Genomic DNA, 20,077 nt, shown 5'->3' on the forward strand with positions numbered 1-20,077 from the left:
GTGGCCTAAAACTGTTGTGATATATACGACACAATAAATTAGTTCCACTCAATTGCCTGCAATGTATTTCTTAGGGGAAATAGGTGCTAAATACTATATTCAGAGCATAATGTATTGCTGCTGGAAGAAGCTGCTCCTGTTGTGCATTTCCAAATAAAGCAAGAATCCCCGAAAAAGTCACATATAATGGCAAATCCTACAAATGCCTAAAATTATTTAGTAGCTACGCTGCAACAGAGAGAAAAAAGGTTGAGACGCTTTTTTCAAGTGAGCAACAACATATCAGATCATCTGTGATATTTTTTGACAAACCTAAAATATATATCTATGACGCTTGCTATTCAAGGAAGAAGCAGCATGCATGGCCACAGTGTCTATTGCAGGGATGTTGAGCAGCACAATACAAAGTAATGTACTGCCCTCTAGTGGTCATTTCAACTTAACCCAGTTGTTTTTTGGTCTAGTTTATCTCCTCTAAGTTTCACTTCTCTGATGTTCTCAAAGGGAACAATTTGTTTCCCAGATTTAGAAGTTGGTCCAAAGGAGTGAGTGAGATGACAACAACCTCAGGACTTTTAAAGACTCTTGAGACTGTGCTGGTCAGCCACCAGGGGGGTATTCTTCGTACCTGGCTAAACAAAGTCAAGCAAATGTCCTAATCTCCAGTTTAAATTAGCGAGATGATTGACATCAGGCTATCTGGGTTTCTTTACGGCTGATCCGCGCTGAAACGTCTCGTTAATTCTAGCCAGACGTCAGTCATCTGGATAAATGCGCACGCGCGCTCCTCTTCAGAAGGGATAATAATGGAGCACTGACACCACGATGTTCTAGCAGTACAATGGCAAATAAACTCAGAGGAACCTCTTTTTATTTCTCTAATGAGAAGCAGGAGATGATCATAAAGGCATATGAGGAAGTCAATACCGTAGTCATTCACAGCAAACGCGTTGCGAATATTCCAAAGTTTTTGCAACATTGTTGCCGTGAACGCAACTTTAACAGCGCCCCCGCTGCGAGACATAAGCGTCGCAAATATATCAGACAAGTTAAATGCGTCAGTGTTGAGAAAATGTATCGGCAAATTGTAAGTGTTTCATCACCCAAATCAATCAGATTATATTTACGAATAAATGTATACTTATGAGGATATATGTACTGTATGCGCGTATGAATCATGTACTATATATGTGTATATACATGTATGTGTAGATTACCATATAACTAGGAGTTTGCATATGTGTATGGGCGGATCAGTATGTTTGTATTATTCAGAATCAGAAATGCAATCAATTGAAGCAGTGAAAATAAATTGTGTGTGATTCTCTGTATTCTCATCACGATCACCTTAATCATGTTCTACAATAATGATATGTATGGTGTACTAATAGCACTGTCATATAATTATGAGTGCTTTCAACACATCCATAAGTTTCTGAAGCGCTAAATAAACTTAAGAACAGCGCGGCCTGCAGCGGCTGATAGTCTGTGTCTGAGACCGGCGATCAGCTGCGCCTGTGGTGATCAGTGTCCGCGGCTCGAGAAGCTCTCGTAAATAAATTATTTCTTGCCGGCAAAATCTATATCGCCGCGTACAGGAAGTCATGATAATGTAAAGGATGGATCCTGGCGATCTGAAAGAACTCTCTCCCTATAAAACTAATATAACTAATATCGCTCCTTCATCAATGAGGAAGGGAGCTGCCTTTTTTGTCCGGTGGGAGTGGCCAGTTTATCCAGTGAAGTTCAGTAAGCCTGCCCGGGAGCAGGTTTACATTTTTGGATGTGTTGCTATGGTGATTTATCTAAGCTTGCTTCGAGAAACCGAGAACGCCTGACCTACGTCATCTTATCCTGACAATTAGCCCGCTAACTCAGTAAGCCAGGTACGAGAAATAGGGCCCTGGTGTGTGTGTGTGTGTGTGTGTGTGTGTGTGTGTGTGTGTGTGTGTGTGTGTGTGTGTGTGTGTGTGTGTGTGTGTGTGTGTGTGTCACTGCTTATGAAAGAGAGTAGGAATACTCAGCAAACCTCTTAGCGAACCAAGCGTATAAATGTTTCTTGTGAAGGGCATTTTCTACAACCCAGTTAATTGTATTTTACAATATGTTATGATTTATTTTTAAAAGGCAGTGTTTCTGCCCCAGGGTGGTTTGTGATACATAATCCATGATTGTGAATATAATAGTATTTTTGTAATTTTCCCCTGCTGTGCATGTTGTCATGTATTCTTTAAAGGTGTACTAAAGTAAACTGATCTTCAATAAGTGCAGCAGTAGTTATACACTCTCTACTACTAACATAGGCACAAATACACTATTGTCCAGTGGCGGGCCGTCAGGGCCTGCTAAGCCTTCTCTGCTGGCCTAAACAGAATCACAAAGTTATAGCTATTTTATAATGTAATTGTTTTTCACAAATACACTACATGTATTATAATTATTTTTCCCTATTAGCTTATTTTCTCATTGACCAGCTCCGCCGAACAGCATCCCGTCATGCGTATTTATGTAATACGATATCAGGCAGGTAGACCTAGGTAGAAAATGCATGGTCTGCCACTGCTATTGTCTGAAGGCATCTCTTACTTCTGTATTTTTACTATTGTGGAACGTATTTTAGGGAAGCAAAAGCATCAGGTGAATAAATCACTCACTTCCTCCAGCTGGAATTATATATTCTATTAGATATATCATTTTAGAAACATGCATTTACAACTCATACTCTTCTTCCTACGTGACTTTTAAGAAGCGTGTACAAACACAATAAAAGTGATGCCATAGTTGCAAATGCTGACCGAACCTGAACAAGGCAGCAGCACTAACAGCCTCATGCACATAATGTGACACATCACAGAGACAAATGGGCGGACTCGTTATTTCAATTCAATCCAAGAAAACAACATTTCCTGTCAAACCTGTCCAGACCTTCCAAGGCAAGACTGGGCCGACATGTGTTCTCGAGGTCTAGTGTTCTAGTTCACGGATAAACGATAAAGCCGTGTTCTTGCCAGCTGCAGCACATCAATGGGCAGAAATCCGACGCGTAAAAGAGTAAAGGTGGAGAGAGCACATAAGGTCTGTTTCCAGAATACATAGCATATTAAACTATGACGGAGGCATATTCATATGTTACTTCAAAGTTAAAGAGCTGTAGAATAATTTATTTAGAGCAAACTTGCTGCAAACCATCGCCGAGAGCAATATTCAGACTATAGTGCACGAGACACTTGGATGTTTATTAACCTTAAATAGGCTGAATCCCGTCTGGTTTGTAGGAAGCAAGTATTCATTTTGTTCAACTTCTCATGTATTTCCGTTTATTATCATGCATGAAACAGTTAAATTATACTGTTGGTTTATGTGATGTGGAAGTGAAACCGGAGTTGACAGTTCCTTATTTCCGTATTGTCTGGCTTGTGGCTGCAGTGCGCGTGCGCAGGCTGCAAGACTTCCAGAGTCTCGTCTGCGCTCCCGAGCAAAAGAGACGCCGGTGCTGGGAGTGAATGCCTTCGGTTTCAAGTCTATGAAGTCTGATATGTAAAAAGGCAAAATCTGGTAAGAACTCTGGCTAATATTTCACATATAAAACCGACAGACTTAAAGTGTGGAATGATGCTCTGATTATCATGTAGTCCTATTAATACTCATATTAGTGTACATTTGATAGTAGTAATAATACAACTTATGAGATATTTTATGTGGACACCTTTCCTCAATATTGAGTCACACATTAATGACAGAGCTGTATATTAAAGTGGCACGACTCAGCATTTCTATATTTACAATAGATCAAATGAATGACATGAAAGATATTGCTAGTGATGGACAGCGAAACGTCACCTGACTCAGTTACCCTCTCCTCTCTGAAGCGTGTCAGCGTCTTGTTTTCCTTTTTTTTACGACCCACAACTTTCCTGTTTTGCGTCACTCTCAGTATTGGTAGGCATATCATGTAGGCAAAACACTGTACAAACAAAGCTAGCAACTAGCTGATGCCCATATAGGGGAGCATTTAGCAACTAAAGAACAGGATACTTCTCTCAGGAGTTGGTTGAGACCAAAACGGAGCTAAAAGGGAAAACAAATGGAAATATACTCCTTATATCCAGATGTGTGCAACTATTTGCAAACATGTATGCCTGATTAACTTTCTATTATATTGTGCTCCCCTTGAAAATGCAAAAAAAGAAAAGAAAAAAGGATGTAGCTTTTAATTCTTCTGTTGTTTTTTAAAGGTTTTGAAACGATGCATGCCCCACGCTCCCTTCCCCTCCTGCCGGTGATCATCATGTGCCATGTCATGACGGGCCCGCACAATTGCATGGCCTCCCAGAAGAAGACCTGTCACGTGCACGACGGCAGAGCCGACTGCAGCCACCTCAGCCTCAGTGCGGTCCCTCCGGACCTTCCCAGGAACATCACCGGCCTGGACGTGTCTCATAACAGGATGAAGGCGCTTCCCCCCGAGTCACTCGCCCCGTACCCAGGCCTCGTCCACCTCAACGTCAGCTACAACAGCATCACCAAGCTGCACCAGGGTTTGTGCCAGACACTGCCTCTGCTGCAGACACTGAACATGCAACACAATCAAGTGTATATGCTGAAGAAGGAGGACGTACGCTATTGCACCAATCTAACAGGGTTAATTATGGCGAATAATAAGCTCAAGTTTCAAGGGGAGCCCTTCTCTGCACTACAGGTATAGTTAAACTGATGAGGTGGGACTAATAACAGCTGAAGTAATAGCTCGTTTGATATGTCTCATGCGATACATTTCTACTCCCCCTTTGATGTTCACAGAGCCTGAGAGTTCTTGATGTGTCCATGAACAAACTGAAGTCGGCCCAGCTCAGCTCTCAGCCTCAGCTGCCCAGCCTTGTGAGCCTCAATCTGGCATTCAATGACTTCGCCACTCTGAAGAAAGACGACTTCTCGTTCCTCAGCCAGTCGTCGCTTCTGCAAGTCCTCAACATGTCATCCGTGTCGCTGAAAACGGTAGGAAACTTACCTAGAAATGGGAAATGAAATAGTGTGGTCAAAATTGCAACAAATGTTAGAAAGTAGTATTTGAAGCACATTGTTTTCAGTTGTCTGTTTTGTTTCCCTTTTTTGTATCTAACTGCAAGTCCTGTGTTATGTTTTGTTGCAGTTGGAGCCTGGTTGCTTTGAGCCCATTTCAGGCCTACGTACTTTGATCATGGATGGAAACAATTTGGGCACGCTTGTTATTTCCAAACTCTGCACGGAGTTGTCAGGGACAGCCATCGATGCCCTGTTTCTCCGGAAGACGACGCTGATCACGCTGACAAACACAACCTTTACAGGCCTGCAGAAAACTAATCTGACCTTTCTGGATCTGTCCCGTAACGGCATGGGCAAAATTGAAGGAGGTGCATTTAGGTGGCTGTCCAGACTTCAGACTCTAATTATGACAGACAACAACCTCAAGCACCTGGCCAAGGACACATTTCTGGGGCTCAAAAGTTTGAGAAGACTCCAATTGACAAAAGCTCTTGTGAAAGGTCAGCACACCCCGATCATCGAGGATTTCTCCTTCCAACCACTCAGTGCCCTGCAGAGTTTGATATTGCAGAGAACTGCCGCTCAAGAAATTAAAGAGCACACATTTACAGGCTTGACAAGTCTTCAGGAGCTCGATATGAGCTGGAGTAGTTACGTCTCGCTCAGAAACATCAACAACAAGACACTTCTCTCACTGGCGGGATCGCCTCTCCGAAAGCTCAATCTAACAGGGACAGCTATCGCACAGATTAATCCTCAAAGCTTTGCCGTTTTGAGAAACCTCACCACTCTCCTTCTGGATTTCAACTTCATCAAGCAAACTCTCACTGGCCAAGAGTTTGAAGGCCTGGACCAAGTTGAACAAATTCATATGTCCAATAACCACCAGACAGTCGATCTAAGCACCACGTCCTTTGTGAATGTGCCCAATCTGAGGGTCCTGAATTTGGGAAGGAGTCTCAAAGCTGAAGCCGTGAACATGGATCCCTCTCCGTTCTGTCCTCTGCCCAACCTCACCGTCCTGGACCTCAGCAACAACAACATTGCCAACATCAGAGAGAATATGCTGGAGGGGCTCGTGAACCTGAAAGTGCTAAAACTCCAACACAACAACTTAGCCCGCTTGTGGAAGAGCGGCAACCTAGGGGGGCCAGTGTTGTATCTCAAACACACACAGAGGTTGATGATCTTACAGATGGACAGCAACGGGCTGGATGAGATCCCGGCAGGGGCTCTGACAGGGTTGAGTAACCTCCGTGAAATCAGCCTGGCCAACAACCTTCTCAATAGTCTTAAGGACTCCATTTTTGATGATCTGAGCTCACTGAGGGTTTTCAATTTACAGAAGAATCAGCTCACGGCCGTGAGGCCCAACGTGTTCAAAACCCCCATAAGCAACCTCAAGCTGCTTCTCATGGACAAAAATCCATTTGACTGCACGTGTGAGAGCATGCTGTGGTTTGTGACGTGGTTGAACAACACAAATGGGACCAGTGTGCCCGGTCTCAGGGACCAGTATTTGTGCAATACCCCACTAGCTTACTTTAACCACTCGGTCATGGATTTTGACGTCCTCCCCTGCAAAGACATGACCCCATTTCAGGCCCTTTACATACTGAGCAGCACTGCCGTCCTTATGCTGATAGTAACTGCGCTTCTGGTGCGGTTCCACGGCTGGAGGATCCAGTTTTATTGCAACATATTGATCAATCGCACGTTAGGATTCAGCGACGCCAAAGTTGAGGAGGGCAGGGAATTTGAGTACGACGCTTACGTCATCCACGCGGAGAAAGACGCTAGCTGGGTGGAGAGAAGGATGGGCCCCTTAGAGAATGACAAGTGCAGGTTTTGTTTGGAGGATCGAGATTCGATCCCCGGCATGTCGCGGCTTGAATCCATCGTGGACAATATGAGAAAGTCCAGAAAGATCTTGTTTGTCGTCACTGAAACTCTTCTCAGAGATCCCTGGTGTAGGAGGTAAATCAAACGTATCTGCTTGATTTATACATTATTCTAGCTTGTATAGAAGGTTAATTAAGTAATAATAAAATGACGTCATTTAGAATTGTGTGACATGTAGTATATTTTGTGTGGTTGCACACTGAGTTCTCACAGTTGTCTCTTTGCCCTCGTCTCTTTTCTTATTCAGATTTAAAGCCCATCATGCACTTCACCAGGTCATTGAAGCCAGCAGGGACTCGGTGGTTCTGGTCTTCCTGCAGGACGTCCACGACTACAAGTTGTCTCGCTCCCTCTTCCTCCGGCGGGGCATGTTGCGCTCATGCTGCGTCCTGGACTGGCCCGTCCATAAGGAGAGGGTGCCGGCCTTCCACCAGAAGCTCCTCATCGCACTTGGCATGACTAATAGATTGCAAGAGTGAATGCGTTTCATTGGTAATTGGAATATCACTCTTGGAGTAGTATTTAACAATCTATGTTCAATTAATTGCAACCGATTGCAGAGATTGTTTTTCCCTCTGCTTACTCTAAATATGCACTCAGTCTTGTTGTACATACATTGCAGCTTAACATCAACACAACTGTATTGAATTGGCAATGCGTGAAAGGGCGTGTTGTGTATGTGTGCCTGCATACACAACACTTTACTCACACAATAACTATGTTTTATTTTTGTATAGAAAAATCATCAAGTTATCCAATGTTTCAAAGTCCAGCTGAACAGATACATTTAGCCAATCCTTATTTAGTAATTTACTAAATACATTGGTATTGTACATTGCAACATATCTAGAATAAAAAATATTTCAAGTGCAGATTCAACGATTTTATATTGCTTAATGTTGGCCCTTAACTTGACAAATCGAACCCCTTAACTAATTAAGATATTTTAAGTTATATATCTTAATCTCGATATGTCATGGCACAACTTTTAATTGTATAAATTAGATGGAAAATTCTTGTGGCAGTTATTTTTCATATTTTCATCGAATGGTAGTATTGCATTAATCAATCTTGGAAAGTTTTTTTATTTTCTTTAAACGCAGAAAATAAATCTCAAATGTTTCAAATTTGCTCTGATTTTATTTTTTGAGTTTACGCCAAGCATGAAGGCCTAAAGGTTTTCTCAAAGACTTCTCCACAATGTCAAAAAGAGAATTATGGGCGGAGAAATGCTGAAGTGCTTCATTATTCATTATTTTGTTGGCTTAACAGTTGTCAATTTGAAATGTATTGTGTATAAATACAGAAATCAACCATGTTTTTACAGAATGTGAACTCTCCAAATCCATAAAGATGGCATATATTCTACATGACCTCAGTGTCCTCACGCTATCTACCGCCTTGATGCTCAGTCTCTTACGTCACAGAGATTCATTCAACAGGTCCATTTGAAAAGGCACCAAGAACTACATGGCCTCAAACAACACAAATAATAAGGGTTCAAATTAAGTAATTGTGCTCACTTACTTCTTTAACTTTTTTAACAAAATATAGTCTACACTTTTGGAAAAAACGTTTTTTATTTAAAGTATTAAATAAAAACACAAAACATCTTTGCTAGCAGCTAGTAAAAATGATATTATGAAGAGATGGCACAGGATAGAACCACCATCACAAGATGGATGGCTGAAAATGTAGGATATGGAACGGTTCACTCACAGAATAGGAGCTCAAGAGGAGCAATGCAAGAGGAGCAATGTCGTGAGAAGTTTACACGTCAACGATAACACAAGATAAGAACACCTGGATGTTTCTCAGGATATATCATGACAGAGCAAACCAGACCCTTTTTTTATGATATTATTATTTATTTTTCATTTCTGTAGACATGTGTTCCGTCTGTGGTGAAAAGGCAAAAAATAAAGTAAACAAATTAAAATAAACACAAAACATATTGTATTAAAAAATGTATTAACATAAATTAAAAGTAATACATGGTCAAACATGAATATAAAATGGCCTAAATGTTCAATTCAATCTCATTCAAATCAAGGCCAAATGGCCAAATTAGGCTCCTTTATTATGTACACTGTAAAGCATGTTTTATTAATCATGAACAATAACCAGCACACGGATATGGCTGTTATTTATTAACCATTAGGCTTTACCTGAAGAGGACGTGTAGCACAGAGGTCTTGGTCAGGACAAGTGGAATATCATTAATAATTAACATGTTTATTATATCATTTGGATCAACATTTACCATCTTAATCTTTTTTCTTTTGTTTATCTACCTCCTATCTCTCACGTTCCACGATGACTAGGTGGGAATAACTTTAACCCAGTGAGCCGACGGAGGCTGTCCTGCAGACAAAAGGAGAGGCAAAGACCCGTCACATGGTCACCGCCTCGTACTTCTATTTAAACACACACACACAAACACACACACCGTGCGTACACACAGCACAAAGAGATGGCGGTGTTGCTCGGCAGTTACTCGATACCTTTACTTGGAACCAGCATCTTCATTGCCACTCTGACCTACCTCACCTACAGGCTGCTCAGCGATTACCTGCACAAATGGTTCACCATGAAGCCCATACCGGAGGCGGCAGGGACCTATCCCTTCATAGGAAATGCCCTGCAGTTCAAAGCCAACGCAGGTGGTAAGAACGCAATCAGCAGACTTCCGCAGGAGGCCCCACAGGCTGATACAGCACACTGTTATAATTGACTGACATACCTGATGAATTAATTGCCTACTTATTGCTGTATGAATACTGTATATGCAGGTATATTTTCTTTGTTTCAGAATTCTTTCGTCAAATTGAGGATTTAACCCGCGAGTTCAGAGATGCACCGCTATTTAAACTCTGGATTGGACCGATCCCATTTGTGATTCTGTTTCACGCAGAAACTGTTGAGGTACAGTGACTGACAACTGCACATTTACAACACACCAATTATGGCGACAGCGGGTGGAGCTGCTTTGTCCACATGCCTTATCTTGTCAATGTGTAATCTCAGGGAGTGAATAGGAGTAGAAAGTGTTATATTTTCAGCATGTAAAGTAGTCACGGTCATGTGTTTGCACAGAGCACTAACTGGTGAAGCAGAGGGACAACAGATAAATTCAGCAAAACAACCGGAGTTGACCTCAGTTAGTCCTTGTGACAACATGGTCTATCTAGGATGTCATTGCACTTTTACACACTGCGGCCATGGGCGCAGACAGTGGTCAACAATGGACGACAGTACAAACTGACTTTTTGTAGTTATTTTGTCTCTTTCTAGTCATTGTATATTTATTTGTGATCATTTATATTTTGATCCATCCATGACTGCAGCCTCTGTAACTGCTGCATCACTGCTAATGCTCCCCATTCCAGTTATCTATTGAACAGCAACTTTGAGGTTTTTGATTGCTTATTCTTTCTTGCACTTTGGATTTGTTTTTGCCCCTAATTGTCGTTTGTAGCCGATTCTGACCAACGGCGTCCACATGGAGAAAGCCTATGCATACAACTTCCTCCACCCTTGGCTTGGAACTGGCCTTCTCACGAGGTATTTACTTGTGGAGCTCATCTGCTCGATATCCAAAGCTTGTCAGTAGCGATCAGAAAAGATTATAACATTAAGGTTCCTGCATTAAAGAAAAGAAAAACAACGTCCACTGTAGTTTTTAAATCAGCGGCAACATGATGATTACATACATTTAAATAATAAGACCCAGAGATATCTCCCATATGCATACTGTCGCCTAATTCAATTCAGTTGATTTTGTTTAGCCCAAAATCACAAATTACAAATTTGTCTCTTAGGGCTTTATAATCTGTACACATACGACGTCCAAGGACTCACATCGGATCAGGATAAACTCCCCCCCAAAAAAACTGAAAAAAAAAATTTCACGGGGAAAAAAGAAGAAACCTTCGGTAGAGCAACAGAGGAGGATCCCTCTCCCGGGATGGACAGAAGCAATAGATGTCATGTGCACAGAATGAACATCCTAACAGAGTTACAGCACATTCAATTAATATGACATAAATTATTCATATCTAAGTCTAAAACCCTTCTGAGTTTGTGATCACATTGAAAAAAAATAACACAATGGTGTGTATACTTGAAGCCAGAGGGTGGTGCTATAGCAGCATACAAGTGTAACAAGTGAGTTGAATAGGCATTTGTCATTTGCTTTGTTAAATGATTGCACAAGTGGAAATGTTGGGTTGAAGGTGGGGAAAAGGTAAAGGGGTCCCCACAATCAATATGCAACCAGTTCCTAATTCCACCTGAAGGTGGCACAATAAGAAAGCACTCTGAAGGAATAGGGATCATCATCTGGGGAACACTTATGTGTGGTGAAAGTCTTCTCCAGTGGAAATACTGGCCCGATGGAGGAGCAAGGGCAAAGGCCAGAAGGTCACAATACATTGGTTAGAAAAATGTACTCGACACCAGGACATTTATTCGTTGCAAGGAAGGAGCAGAGAAGAATTACACAACATGATAGACAAATTGCATATCCTAGACTGCATGAGCAGAGGGATGTCAGCTGAATACTCGAAGAGAAACAATCAACATAGGCCCCCATGATGTCTTTAGGTTGGCAGAGGCATGGTCATATGTTAACAAGGAACTGTCTGTTCCTCAGACAGTTCCTTGTTAACATATGACCATGCCGCTGCATGGGTCTCCTGACCTTATCAAGTAGTTTGCCAGAGTTCATATGTACGTTTAAGGAGTTGTTCAATGAGAAGTCACAAGCCTTTACACAGTATATGATTAATAAACAGAACATATGATTATTAATATAACAGTGAAACAGTAACTAATCAAGAGTAAATACGTTTTTTCTTCCAACAACATTCAAATTTACTGGCTTGTGATCATGAATGTCCACAGCAAAGTTTTCAAGATACTGTTACATAATTTGGCTCAGGCTTGTAACAAGAGGGAGTCTAAATTAAGTTATTTAGTCAATAGGAAAAATAAGATGGGGCGTGGAGATATGGAAGGAGTCGGTGGTGTAATGCATGTGTGGAGATGTGGAGATGTCCATGAGGACATGTTGAGGCTGCCCATCAAGGCAAAGCTTAGCCTGCTGGGAGGGCTGCCCTTTTTGTGCCTCTTTCCCACTCCAACACAGTGTTACCGACATGTCAAAGGTCAAATCTTGACCCAATTGCTGAAATTAGAATCGCCGATGACCACATTTTGTGAAGTTAAAGTTCTCATCTCTGCTTCTTCTGTCACTTATTTTAAACGATATGTTCCTTGTGTAATTTCTCAGCGTTAAGTTCTCCTTGATGTCCTCTGCTTTTGGTCAGCACTGGGGACAAGTGGCGTCAGCGGCGGAAGATGTTGACCCCCACCTTCCACTTCTCCATCCTGACGGACTTCTTGGAAGTGATGAACGAGCAGGCAGAGATTCTGGTGAAGAAGCTGGAGAAGCAGGCGGGGAAGGGTGAATTCGACTGCTTCAGTCACATAACCCTGTGTGCCCTGGACATTATCTGTGGTGAGTGAGAATATGTGCATGTATGAATTAACCTTTTATCCTGGGCTGCACTTTAAAATGGTCTGAATACAACAAGAAAGATGTTCAACTCTCAATGTTTTTTCATCTTCCAGAAACTGCAATGGGAAAGAAAATTTACGCCCAGAGTCAGTCTGACTCAGAGTATGTGAAGAGGGTGTACAAGTGAGTTATTTCGACACTTCTCCATCACACAAAGAGACAATAACAGGGGATTATTATTATATGATTAATTGCTTCATGTTTCTGTCTTTTTCCAAACTTTTTTGCCTTTAGAATGAGTGACATCGTGAGCCGCAGACAGAGGGCACCATGGTTTTGGCCCGACTTTGTGTACAACTACTTTGGTGAGGGCCGGGAGCACGACGAGACACTCAAGATCCTGCACTCCTTTACATCCAACGTGAGTAACGGAAAAATCAGTGGACCTTCAGTTTTCTTTTACATTAAAATGACTCAGAATTCACACCTTGACCTCAATTTCCATCTCAGGTGATAAAAGAAAGAGCGGAGATCATTTCCAATACCGATTTGGAAGGGGACTCTGAAGTGAGCGCAAAGAAAAGACGGGCCTTTCTGGATATGCTCTTGAAGACCACATATGAGGATGGCAGCAGAATGAGTCATCAGGACATTCAGGAAGAAGTGGACACCTTTATGTTCAGGGTTGGTGCATAGAAATACATCTCATATTATTATCTCTGCCAGGAGTTACGATCCATTAAAGTTGGCACGATACGACATGAATAAATCCCAATTTGTGTTATCTACGCAGCCATCTTAACTATAAGGCACCCGGGTGGAACAATTGAGTGAGATTTAAGTCTTTCTTTGTTCGGGAGGGGGAGACACACCTGGCAGAGATATGCTCTCAACAGAGCTCACATTTCTAGTTTATTTGTTTCTCCTCCTCGCCCTCGCTCATTCCTCTGGTTACTGTTGCACCAATATATGACACACTAACACAACACACTTTCATGAAATTGCTAAAATACTCTCACTTACAAAAAAAACAGCTTTTAAAAATCATAAACAATGTGCTGTTTTTCTGTATTTCATGGCCTTCGCCGTGCAGGGACACGATACGACAGCAGCCTCCATGAACTGGGCCGTACATCTGCTGGGCTCCCACCCCGAGGCACACGGCAAAGTTCAACAAGAGCTTCGGGAGGTGTTCGGTAACAGTAACATGCCCTCTGCCCCGACACCCCACGTCTTCTAACTTTCATGACATCATTTGTTTTCCCGCCCAAAGGCCTTTTGACTCATCTTTGTTCAGATGTTGTTCTTTACAGCTCAAGGGGAGCTTCGGGGAGAATAGATGTGAAAGTCCTTGCCAAAATACATAGAGAACAATTGAATTATTTTCACCGCTTTGTGGATTCACCATGGCCACTATGTATTTTTTTACCATCGTCAATCTGATTCCCAACTGATTTCAGAGCTTGTTTACTCTCCGTTCTCAATCTGTATTTTGTGCTGAAGAGTTTAACATCGTTTCCTGTTTCATGTACAAAGGGGCATCCGACCGGCCCGCCAACATGGAGGACCTGAAGCAGCTCAAATACCTGGAGTGTGTGATCAAGGAGGCCCTCCGACTGTTTCCCTCTGTGCCTTTCTTTGCCCGCAATGTCGGTGAAGACTGCCACATCAGTGAGTTACAGATGAGTGATGACACTTGAATGAAACATTCATTTGCAAATCCCCAAAGGCAGCAGCGTTTTCTATAAGAATTCAGGAGAGGCTTGTTGGTCTTGTTGGAGCCGTCTCTTCCCCGGAGTTTCTTCAAGTTTATAAAAACAAGACCCTATGGATTGCAACATGTTGTAAATATTCAGTTTGGGAGTTTCGTTTTAAAGGGTAATTTTTATCCAGGAATTGAATTCCTCGGAATAGCAAAACCTTCTCAGCATCAAGGGAAACCACTACCTCTGGGCACTTTAACCGGGCCGAGTGGACAGCATTGAATACTTTTCTTAGATTTGAGGAGGGGTGTCGGCCTTGGATAAATCCTGTTTGATCAGGTGAGACAATATCTGGGTTCACACTCTACAGGCACTTGGCTAAGACAGCTAGATAGAGAGAGGCCTGTCTCAAAGTTACACGAAGAATGTCGAAGGAGAGTTTTTCTTTAAACATTTCTCTAAGAATAGGTACCAGCTGAAGGGAAAACCTTTGATACAATTCCATAGTAAAACCTGTTGTTGTTTTGCAAAGATTTTATGGCCACAATGTTTTCAGCACCCAAGATGACTATGGCGGAGATAGTCAAATCCTCAAAGATGTTATTTGAGGGACCGAGGTCATTACATTCTGAGGTATAAAGGTTAGAATACAATTCTGAAAAAGCTTTATTGATGTCGTAGCGATCCATCAACGTTTCTCCTGAATCTGATTGAATCTTTGTGATATTACAGGTGGTGTAATAGCCCATGTAACTTGATGGGCTTGCGTAGCCAGTAATATACTCAACGTATCTCCACATTCATAGACCTTATGTTTGCATTTCAAGAGGAGACGCGTTTCCTCGTCAGAGATACGATTAAAATGAGTTTCTTATAAAGATCTGGAGTCGGGGATTGAGCATATTTAGAGTTAACATCCAGGATGTGTTGGGAAACTAATTAAAACAGATTCTCTGTCTTTATGAAAAACAGAGAATTTTTACTGGTGAACCACTACTTCCAACGAATGAATGAATGAATATATACTTTATTAATCCCCAAGGGGAAATTTTGTGTCACGTAGCAGCCATTTACACAGAAAATAAGATAAGATATAAAAACAACAGGGATGAACGATGTATGCAATAATAATACTAATAGAATAAAGATAAAGATAAAGAACAGTGGAGTGAAAGACATTTTCTAGCCAATGTCCATCTCAACAAACACTTCATACTTTTGACATTAAAATTCTAAAACAACATTTATATGCTGTGCATGTCTATTTATTATGCTTTAACATGTCATTTCTGCACAGTTGCAGATATACTATTAGCATTATATTGCTGCAAATGGACATTCAACAGGGGACTTGTCACTCTTTGACTTCACTTTTTGAGGATATCCGTCTCACTTTGCTTTCAATGGTGTAAATAATAAAGTAAACAGAGCCCGCAATTCTGAGAATATGGTGACATAACTAAAGACAAGTTCAAAAGGGCACCAGCAGTCAGATATGTGCTGGTCATTGGACTTTGTTGTGGTGATTTCCCCTTTACCAAATACAAATGTGATACACTAGTTCTCAACCTTTTTTGTGTGGCATTAAACAGCTTTCATTTGTTTGTGATGATATGTAATGGCTTAAGCTGAGGCAGTACAAATTCATAATGATCTCACACCAAGCAAAATGTGTGAAGTGGTTAGCAAGGAAAGTAATTACGTTTCTGTTGTTCCTGCAGATGGTTTCAAGGTTCCCAAAGGTGCCAATGCCATCATCGTTACCTACGCTCTCCACCGTGACCCGCGGTACTTCCCCGAGCCCGACGAGTTCAGGCCCGAGCGCTTCCTGCCGGAGAATTCTGCAGGAAGGCCTCCGTACGCCTACGTCCCCTTCTCCGCTGGACTGCGCAACTGCATCGGTGAGACAGGTTTCATTTGTAGTTAATTGGACCCGTGTCCATGCATACTTTACACAGAGACTCCATCATAACTGCTGTGTGTGTGTGTTGCACTGTAACCTTCCTCAGGTCAACGTTTTGCACTCATGGAAGAAAAGGTGGTCTTGGCGTCCATTCTGCGTAACTTTAACATTGAAGCTTGTCAGGAGCGTGAGGATCTTCGGCCGCTGGGAGAGCTCATCCTGCGACCGCAGAATGGCATCCGGATCAAACTGGAAAAGAGGAAAACCCAAACTTAATCAATTCAGCACCTGCGCTCCGGTTTACAGAATATTTCTGCTAATGTAATCTTCCTTCGTGATCTCTATTCAAAGCACTCTCATTCAAATGGTGGTGGACAGTCTAATGGCTTCTAAATACCCTCTCAGGGGTCGAGGAGAATAGCAACCTTGGTGTTTGATTTGAGAATCTTGTCATCATTACAGTCTTCATAAATACAGAAACTACGCCATGTGAAAATAAATTGAGGTCTTGTGATTTGACATTGTTAGTTTTTTTAAGGGAAACAGCTCCGTGATTTACTATTCTGGCTCAACAACTCTGCACTTTTGTTCTCCCCAAAGAGCGTTAATAAAAATAATTGTACAAATAGGTTTTGCAATAAAAAGCTAGGAAATGATGATGGGAAAAAAATGAATGAATGAGTATGTGTGCATTGCTTTTAAATAAGTACCTGGTCGTGATGAAACACATTAGTGATTATTAACTGAATGATTTAGATGAATGGTGCTACTCCACTTGTATCAGTCCCTGCCATCCATTTTTCTAGGTCCCATGCTTTTTAAGATAAGGAAGGAATACATACTGAAATAAACAACTATTTTGGTTTACTATCATTTGTTTGGTAATATCCACAATTCTAAATTAAACAAAAACAAATAAGTTGAATTTTCCCATTATACTTGTTGAAAGAGTGTATGATAAAGGACCAATATGATCCTATACATATTTTTGTGGTATTAGATGGTAATGAAAGCCTGAAGCTTTAAAGTCAGTGGTGCAGAGCAGGACCTAATAACAAACATTTGCATTACATATTACATATTCATTACATTTACAAACACCTCAAAGATAAGCCTTTCATTTGTGCAGTATTTCCGCTGAATGTTAAATTCCAAACCCCCGAGCTACAGTTTCTTCCTTGTATGACCTCATACTGCAGATCTTTAAGTGTGTTTATTAATGGGATCGGGAGGTCGTCTATCTACCGTGCATCACTCTCTTGTTTCATGTGCGAGTCTGACTGGAAAAGCACAGTTTGTGTAACTGAAGGAATGTGAAGTGTAAACCACCAGAGAGGCGGAGCTAATGCAAGAGATTCGCTCAGTGTGCAATACACCTGGAGGCAATCGGGGATCCCCTCTATCTAGTGTGATGCAGAAGTCTAACACAGACCTCAACACGCAATATAGCCAACAAGATATCATGCTAATATCGTTCACAATAAGGTCGCTCGCACAACAACTATGTCCTGTAACAGAACAGCAAAATCACCACATTTTAAATGCCAAAGAGAATAAAAACAGACATATTCAAGATTGTAATTTCAAAAAGGGCAAAAACTTCTTGCACGACTCTGAGCAGTCAAATTCCCCTTCAGTACTTTTGAATAACCTTTTCATTAAAGCTCCTGACCTCTCATCACCCTGCTGGCTGGAACTCTTTGGAGAAGAGGTTTATGATTATAATGAGCAGAACTCTTTAGTCACTGAATCCCATTGAGGTCAGAAGGATCCATTGTAACAAAGTAGTAATAATAGCATGGCACACTTACAAATGATCCCATCCATAATGTCACAAGATGATTTAGCCGGCATGACTGCAAGGGTCATTGCCTAACAAAATGACATGACTGATGATGAATCCGTGTGCTCTTCTCCGATGCTATTATTTGAATTATTGAGCACGTCTCTAATCAATGGCTGGGTAGAGCCGAGGGCGAGTACATTTATCTGAGAATCTCAAATAAATGGCTACGATTAAGGAGCTTCTGCTCAGGTTCAGTGGCTGCAGTAGGACAATATGCAGATTATAATGATCAAGCGTCAATTCAAAAGTAGTAAAAATAACAATTATGTACACGTGACTATCAAACAGATTGTGGATGGTGCCAGAATTATTTCCCCGTCATATCCTTTGAGTAAACAATACATTTTCTGGTGTTTTATTTTTGGCAAATGTTGTGGGCAACTTGATCAACTTTTATAACATAAAAAGCAACAAATGGAAAAAGCTGAGGGTGCACAGGACTGACCCGGTTACGCCCTGCACTCTCCCATGTCCCAGTTCTATTGCGGTTACGTAATCATTTTCCGTTACGTTTCAGTAACTTATACACGCTGCTCACAGACACTCACAGCAAGGACTTTGTTTTGTGGTCGTAACTTTTTGCAGCCCAGATACATTTGAAAGGAGATCTTAAAACTGTGAAGAATAAATGTGGATATTCTTCCAGGCTTCATTAGTTTTCAAAAGTTCTTTATTCAAAAAAAAATCCCAACAACTTTAAAGTTTCAAGAGTTTCTCGACATGATGTTGAAACAAGCTGTTGTTGTCTCCTCTTCTTTGGCTAAATTCTTTTAATGTTATATTTCCTTTTTTTTCTTGACTTGTCAAGTTTAGGAACACTGCGTCAAATGATGTCGATGGCAGCTATTTATACCTTTAAATTATAATAAGTAACCTGCTTCTGGGTCATATTCTAAAGGAGATTACTATTGAGGCCATGACCTCTGTGCTGTTACATCTCTACCACCACAGACGCCGCTCAAGTTTAAAAGGAGTTTCAAGCCTTACACATGTTCCAACAAGTATAATCTTTTATGTACCGACCATTATTGAACATTGACCGTGTTGATCTCCTTTCAGACAAGCCAGCAGACACATGAGAAACACTCTGAAATAACAATACAAACATCATGAAAGACTTCAAATCAGACTTTAACGCCAGCTGCTTTCACCCCAGATGCACCCTTGGGCTCTGTGATGAAATTGAATGAAACCACTTTAAAGCGCCAAATGAAGATAGATTTCCAATTTCACTTTCAACATTTTTATTGAAGGGATTATGAAATGTTGCGACTCCACAGGGAGAAAATAGAACCATATGCTCTAAGGACACAGTACAGTCTTGACGTACAAGAGAGTAAAAGCAGTATGTTATAAAATGACCATTATTTAAACTCGTATGCTTTTTAAATAAGGTGTAGTTCAAGTTGATGTCCAGAGAGAGGCAGCAGTGTATGCGTTTCTGAATGTGTGTGTGTGTGTGTGTGTGTGTGTGTGTGTGTGTGTGTGTGTGTGTGTGTGTGTGTGTGTGTGTGTGTGTGTGTGTGTGAGAAGAGCACAAACAGCAGAATGTATCTACAGTTTTTTTTTTCCCGGTCGGAATGTTTTTTTTTCCCTGTCTGAATGCCCGGCAGCTTCATGTTTGAGTGACAGCTGTATTTAGCATGTGTAGTTTATAGCCTGTGAGTCTCAGATTTTCCTTGTTCTGACACTTGAATGACACAGGACAAATGTGCAATCTCCCTTTTAAAAAAAAAAAAAAGGTTAATTAACACATGTCCACTCTCAGGAACGTTGCAATACATCCGTACTGAATGAACTCATCCACCATGATTAATGGGTTTTATTTTCTCACTGCCCATGACTAACACTATGGCTTTTTACTCGCACGTGTTTTATTGCACGTACAGTAACAAGGATAGTTGCCTTCGACTCAAGTATTCTTCACTTCACCACAGCGGCCGATCGACTCTCCGTTCGTGTAGATAGGCCACCATTAACGTTGGGCCTTATCAATACATTTTTGGGTTTTATTTAGCACCGGGACCCGTTTAATACCAGGTTTCTGAACGCATCCCTACCTTCAGATAACGAATAATGAGAATGCTCTCTCTAGCCAGTGTCCGTTCTGGGCCACTGTAGAAACATGGCGGACTATATAGATAGATATTAATGTCTTTTCTTAGGACACTGTGATTCTT

At 41.3% G+C, this 20,077-nt stretch overlaps 2 protein-coding genes across 2 annotated transcripts; both read left to right on the plus strand.

Annotated features, from left to right (window-relative positions):
• Window positions 1-4,246: 4,246 nt before the first annotated feature.
• On the plus strand, window positions 4,247-7,403 carry tlr3 (toll-like receptor 3; the record flags this gene model as incomplete). The annotated part of the gene is made up of 4 exons (XM_079219134.1): window positions 4,247-4,699; window positions 4,801-4,995; window positions 5,150-6,999; window positions 7,172-7,403. 4 exons carry the CDS (start codon window positions 4,247-4,249, stop codon window positions 7,401-7,403), a joined length of 2,730 nt encoding a protein of 909 aa, XP_079075260.1.
• Window positions 7,404-9,397: 1,994 nt separating this feature from the next.
• On the plus strand, window positions 9,398-16,327 carry cyp4v2a (cytochrome P450, family 4, subfamily V, member 2a; the record flags this gene model as incomplete). Its single annotated transcript, XM_079219079.1, has 11 exons — window positions 9,398-9,590; window positions 9,737-9,849; window positions 10,403-10,488; window positions 12,255-12,445; window positions 12,559-12,628; window positions 12,740-12,866; window positions 12,956-13,129; window positions 13,539-13,641; window positions 13,982-14,116; window positions 15,870-16,049; window positions 16,158-16,327. 11 exons carry the CDS (start codon window positions 9,398-9,400, stop codon window positions 16,325-16,327), a joined length of 1,542 nt encoding a protein of 513 aa, XP_079075205.1.
• Between the last annotated feature and the right edge of the window lie 3,750 nt (window positions 16,328-20,077).

Source organism: Taurulus bubalis (genome assembly GCF_910589615.1).
Source record: "Taurulus bubalis genome assembly, chromosome: 6".
NCBI lineage: Eukaryota > Metazoa > Chordata > Actinopteri > Perciformes > Cottidae > Taurulus > Taurulus bubalis.